The sequence below is a fragment of the Zingiber officinale genome, chromosome 9B (genome assembly GCF_018446385.1).
Source record: "Zingiber officinale cultivar Zhangliang chromosome 9B, Zo_v1.1, whole genome shotgun sequence".
Classification (NCBI taxonomy): domain Eukaryota; kingdom Viridiplantae; phylum Streptophyta; class Magnoliopsida; order Zingiberales; family Zingiberaceae; genus Zingiber; species Zingiber officinale.
The window spans coordinates 104,130,114-104,136,757 of NC_056003.1; the positions used below are offsets into that span (position 1 = coordinate 104,130,114).

At 38.5% G+C, this 6,644-nt stretch overlaps 1 protein-coding gene across 1 annotated transcript; it reads right to left on the reverse strand.

The window, feature by feature from the left end:
* Positions 1 to 401: 401 nt before the first annotated feature.
* On the reverse strand, positions 402 to 2,538 carry LOC122022322 (pentatricopeptide repeat-containing protein At1g09220, mitochondrial-like). Its single transcript, XM_042580288.1, has one exon. The coding sequence runs from the start codon at positions 2,505 to 2,507 to the stop codon at positions 1,017 to 1,019; it is 1,491 nt and encodes a 496-aa protein (XP_042436222.1). The 5' UTR covers positions 2,508 to 2,538; the 3' UTR covers positions 402 to 1,016.
* Positions 2,539 to 6,644: the final 4,106 nt, after the last annotated feature.

Sequence of the window (6,644 nt, forward strand, 5' to 3'; positions counted from 1 at the left end):
ACACCCTGAAAATGACCAACCGTGGAATTAACAAATGGCTAGAAACCAATGTGCGAAATGGTAGTAATTAATTATGATCTCTTCTGAGTTTAATTTCCTATTTAGGTTGTATTTTGAGTTGGGACAGGTGATCTCCTAGAGGTCGTCCCTGCTCGATGTCCAGCCACCCGCCTATCGTGGCGGCCTCCGTCGCTTATCTCAATCAAAACTATAATCTGAATGGGAAGGTGAAACTAGGAGGATTGCAACTAATTACGGATAGATTGGATTGCGGCAACGATCCAACCACATTTAAATTATAAACCATCCCTTGATTTTAAAAAGTGGACCAGAATATCTTTCCCCATATGCCTTAGCATCTTCTTCTGAACGTTCCAATTTGGAATGCCGATTTAAGTCACAAAAAATTAGAGAGATTAGAAAGGTATATGATTTTATAAAAAATAAATCATCAAACTATATAAAAAAAGTTAAAGATTCCATGTAATAGACAAGTTTTGAGTTAATAAAAATTTTAATTTCCCTTTTTTTTTTTTTGAATGAAAATCAACAAATTTTTCCTGAGAATTATATCTCATCCTTCGGCTGTGCTTCATCACTTACCTAATTACTGATGAATAATCAATCGTATTGTGATCACTCGAAGTGTTTGTTGTCATGATAAATTACTGTTCTCACCCTTTTGCTTATAGGTGAAGACAATATTCTCTGTGGGACTCTACAGCATGCTAACGATAAGCCCCGCGATGGCGTTGCTGAACTTGTTTTGGTTCTTGAAAATATTGAAGGGCATGGTGAAAACACTCTCCAGGAGGAGACATGTACAATGACAGAAGAAGCACCACCGTCGCCGCCTTATCCTCCTCGACAACTGAATGATCTCCTCACTCAACACATAATATGTTTTGGGCTAAATCAGCCTCATGTTTGTCGATAAGACGATGATATCATTGGCATTACTTTCTTACAATTACATACGATTCCAATGGTGAAGAGCCTCAAGGTCCCTTCAATCATCAAGAAATCAAACTGACACCGGGAATCTTTACGACGTTCCTTTCATCCATCATCTTCCTCACATCCTCTGCCTCATCGAACCTTCCCGCCTCGATGAGCATGTTGGACAACACGACATAGTCTCCACTGTAACCACCCTCCAATTCCAGTATCCTCCTCATCACCCTCTTGCCGATGTCTACCTCGCCGTGCTTGCTGCAGCCACCAAGAAGGGTCCTCCACACAACCACGTTAACTTCCACTGGCATGCCTGCAATCACATCCTCTGCCTCTTTCAACCTGCCTGCCCTTCCCAAAAGGTCTATCAAGCAGCCGTAGTGCTTCGTCTCCGGCTCAATGCGGTACTCGTACACCATGGCCATGAAGAATCTCAATCCTGCTTCCACTAGGCCTCCGTGGTTGCAAGCATTCAACATGCTCAAGAATGTCACCCGAGTCGGCCTAACATTTGCGCGGAGCATTTCGTCAAACAGTTTCACCGCCTCATTCGCCATCCCGTGCGCTGCGAATCCGGTGATGATCGAGGTCCACGAGACTGCGTTCCTCCGGCTGCCAATGTGCTCGAAGAACTTGAACGAGCTCTCGATGGAGCCGCATTTAGCATACATGTCGATCAGGGAATTCTGCACCCGAATGTCTAACAAACAGAGGCCACATTTGTCACAGTGAGCGTGCAATGTTTCGACATTGAGGACGGCTCCGAGGTTGGAGATTGCAGGGGCTACGGCCAACACTGTAATCTCTGTTGGCATGATGCCTTCCGCCATCATCTGCCCAAGCAGAGACAAAGCGTCGAGCGGCCTGCAAGCACGGGTATACCCGTCGATCAAGCCGGTCCAGGAGATCACATTCCTGTGAGGCATTTGCTCAAACAACGATCGAGCAGAGGCAAGCTCGCCCCAGCATGCAAAACCGGTCAGCATGGCGTTCCAAGAAACAGAGTTCCGGTGCGGCATTCCGTCGAACACTCTCTGTGCCTCAAGCAAGGATCCACAGGTGGAATACATATTGACGAGAGCTGTATCGACATAGATGTCGGAGCACAAACCTTTCTTCAGTGAGAGGCCATGGAACTGTCTACCAGTGCACGGGAGCGATAGATTAGCGCAGGCCTTGATGAGGAAGGAGAATGTGAAGGTGTCGGTGGGGAGGGGGCGGCAGCAGAGCTGCTCCATTTGCTTGTAGAGGAGGATGGCCTCTTCGGGGAAGCATCCCAGCGCGTAGTGGCGTAATAGGGTGTTCCAGACTCTGATACCGGCGGCGCCGATGTGGTTGCGGTGGAGAGCGGTGGTGAGGAGTAGGGAGTGAACTTGGAGCGAAGGGCCTCGGGCGAAACGGCGGCTCAGAAGAGCGGAGAGAAGGAGGTTTTCTGTGTGGTCGGACGTGGTTGTTGCTGTGAGGCGGCACGGCGGAGCAGCGGCGGCGGCGCAGGTTGACGCGCGGAATGCTGTCGAGGAGAAGAGTGGCTTGGCATTGCACACGAGGTGCATGACAAAATGCTTTAGGAGGCTTCACGAATTATTCAATATATAAAACCATGACAATTGACCGAGTGATAGATAAAACTTAAAAATTGTCTTAAAATCCCTAACTTAACTTCCTCCAATCCTGTGCCAGTAAAAAATTTATGTCACTGCCTACATTGTAAAATTTTTTTTACTGCAACTTCCTAATACGCTTTAATTTATTTAATTATTCTCATTTTAAAAAAAATAAATGAGATATAATTTATTATAAATTAAGAACCATTTAATTAGAATCATCCAATCAATTCAGTTTAAGCTAATCGATTGCTAAAGTCATTCTCAATTTGATAGAAAATTTATTTTATTCTAGTTAAATAATACTAAATTTAGGAAGAATTATACTTTTTTTTTGACTTTTTTATATCTATAAAAAAGTAATGATGGTTTATGTTCTTCTCTCACAATAAATGGGAAAAAAAATCATATTTAATTTGATATAAAATATACTAGATTTTAATTTAAATGTGTTAAATTTAGGAAGAATTATATTTCATTTTAGACATTTTTACCTATAAAAAATGTGGACAATTAGATAAATCGGTATGTATTAAGGAGTTGAAAGGGAGTTGAAGTAAAGGAAAGTTTGCATGCAGGAAGTGTGAACAATTTTTTTTCTTATGAATGGATTGAGAAGGAAGTTGAGTTTGATGTTGGGAGTTTAAGACAATTTACCCTAGATAAAATGTCCAAGGCAAGATATAGGTACCATCAAATATCTTACCATTGTACTAGTTTATATTTTCTTTTGATAATCCAGACATCCAGTTATTTGAGTTAACTATTTTTGGAGGTGATTGATCTGTCCTATGAAAATTTTTCACCGATCATTAAAGATAAATCCGAAAACACTCACAGTTAGTGCATTGGTAGCCGACCTCCATAGTTCATCCCTCTTTATAGGGTAGCCCATACTCCACTTGGATTTACAAGATACTGTGTTTTGCATGGGAGCATATCTCTTGGTCCACAAAAAAGTAGACCAAGGGATGGACCACAACCAATTACGGTCGGATCGCGGTCGGATCCGACCGTAATTGGTTGCGATTCCTCCTTGGATTCATCGTCCCCGCCATGTTATAGTTTGAGTCGGAGCAGACGGCCGGAGGCCTCCCCCTGCTCAGCTCCAGGCAAGCTGGACACTTGTCCACTTCTAGCGGCCTCTGGTCGTCCGCTTCGACCCAAACTATAACCTGATGAGGACGATGAACCTAAAAAAAGATCACAATTAATTACGATCAAATCATGATCATGATCCAACCGTAATGAAAAATAGGTCATCCCCCGATCTTAGAAAAAAATGAACCGTCTTGTTTCCTTAGACATGGGCCGCCGGACCCCACTTGGATTATAAGACAATGCATTACATTGCACAGCTACTGCGCCAAAAAATAGAGGATGTGCATGCTCCTGACTGAGATCTAACCATGATACTCTTAGGGCATCTCCAACCCATCACCAAAACATCAAATTTGGTGTAAATTTAACACTAAATTACTCCAACCCATACACCAAATCTCACCCCAAATATGGTGATGTGAATTGTGCAACACCAAATATGGTGTTGCATTATTCACATTACCATATTTGGTGATGGAGAGAATTTTTTTTATTTTATTATATTATTATAAAATCAAATGTAATTAATTAATTATTATTATTTTCTTTATCTTTATTTATAGTATAATTAAATGTAATTATTATTTATTATAAATTTAAATTAAGTGTATTTAATAGCATATTTAAATTTTATTATGCATATTTGTAAATATTTAATTTATTAAAATTATTATTTTAATTTTATTTAATATATTTTAATTATAATTACATTTATAAATTATCACTAATTTCATAAACATAATATAATAAAATATTAAAATCTTTTATATGCATAAATATAAAATACATTACCCATTATATTGACATACAAAATAAAGATAGTAATGACATTAAATTAAAATATTACTAATACAAACTTAAAAACATGAATAACTAAGCTTAACAAACAAGTACATGGTACAAACGATACTAATAAAGCACACATAAACTTAAAATTACTTTAATAATATTATAATACTAATATTCAGGAAGATCAATCCCCATTCCGCTAAAATAATTATAAAATTGTCCGAAAATATTCATAGGATTCTGAGATTCTTGATCTTCACCTTGATATTGATTAAGTTGTGATCCTTCTCCATATATTTGAGATATTTGAGATCCTTCTCCTTGATGTGCAACTGAATGAGATCCTTGTATTTGCATTCTCTTTTGCATAATTCTAATTTGCTCATTGCAAATATATTCACGCATCATCGGATTAGAGATCGAGTTCAAATCTTTGAATAAAATTTTGGTTTCTTCCTTGTAAAGCATAGTATATGCCATTTTTGTAGGAGCAACAGTACTTGCATTCATTGCCTCAACAAGTTGAGCATTAATATTAATTACCTTTGCAATTTGTTCATCATTCTTTTTCTTCATTTTTGTTTTTTTCACCCCTGGAGGTTGTTTATTAGAAGTAGCATCGCTATCTGAATCAATGATATTAAGATCAAAAGCAGACACACAAGGAGATGAAGGTGTATGAAATGCTTCCTCGAAGAATTGTTGTTCAGATGAACCAGCATTAGCATTTTGTTGTTGCGATTTCATGGATGCAGTATTCATACTGTCAGTGTCAAATTTTTTAATGTCTTTGAGAATATTCCAAACATGGTCAAATTTGAAACCCTTTGTGTATTTTGGGTCTTCTGCAAATAACATTTTGGCACGAGTTAACTGCAAGAAAATAATTGAACATCAGTTATGAAGATAATGATATATATTAATAAATTTAGACTTAGATTTTAAAATTTAGATAGTCTAAAATAAATATGAGCATAGTAACTTACAATATCCTGTTCCGATGCTTCACTAGGATTCAGATGTTCGATTTGTTGAATGCAACCTTTCATTTTGGATACTGCACTTAGCATAAGAAGCATTCTTTTTTGTAAAGATCTTGGCAGTCGGCTATGATGCACAAAATTTGGATTTGCATGAAACTCTTTCTCAACTCTTGAACAGAATTGATCCTTCGATTGGTTGATCCCAATAATTGGATTTTGTGAAATATGAAGGTAAACATGACATAAGTGTTTATCTTCCTCAAATGAGTATGAAGCTTATTGGGGGGTTGCACTCATTTTAGTAGAAGAGAAACTCTCACAAAAATTGTTGACATACAATGTGTTATACCAATATTTGGTAAGTCATTATATAGTGAAAAAAATGTGAATATAAAATTATGCAAATTTTGATTCAGTGTCATGTCACGTCGCCTGCTAAACTTGTCCCGATGTTGTCATTGTTGTGTCACGTCATCTGTGCATATTTGTCCAAATGTGTTCATTGTTAGGTCACGTCATCTGGGCACACAAAAATGTGTGTTCAATGCCCGATCACATCGCCTGCTAAACTTGTCCTGATGCTGTCATTGTTGTGTCACGTCATTTGTGCATATTTGTCCAAATGTGTTCATTGTTAGGTCACGTCATCTGGGCACACAAAAATACGTGTTCAATGCCCAGTCACGTTGCCTGCTAAACTTGTCCCGATGCTGTCATTGTTGTGTCACGTCATTTGTGCATATTTGTCCAAATGTGTTTATTGTTAGGTCACGTCATCTGGTCATACAAAAATGTGTGTTCAATGCCCGGTCACGTCGCCTGCTAAACTTGTCCCGATGTTGTCATTGTTGTGTCACGTCATCTGTGCATATTTATCCAAATGTGTTCATTATTAGGTCACGTCATCTGGTCACACAAAAATGTGTATTCAATGTCCGGTCACGTCGCCTGCTAAACTTGTCCCGATGTTATCATTGTTGTATCACGTCATCTATGCATATTTGTCCAAATGTGTTCATTGTTAGGTCACGTCACTTGGGCACACAAAAATGTGTGTTCAATGCCTGATCACGTCGCTTGCTAAACTTGTCCCGATGTTGTCATTGTTGTATCACGTCATCTGTGCATATTTGTCCAAATGTGTTTATAACATACATTATAAATACATACCCCATAAGCAACATGTACCTCATCAATTTAATTATCTCAGAAA

Bases quoted from the DNA above. Each gene is read 5' to 3' on its own strand.
- LOC122022322 (XM_042580288.1), bottom strand. From the start codon at position 2,507: ATGCACCTCGTGTGCAATGCCAAGCCACTCTTCTCCTCGACAGCATTC.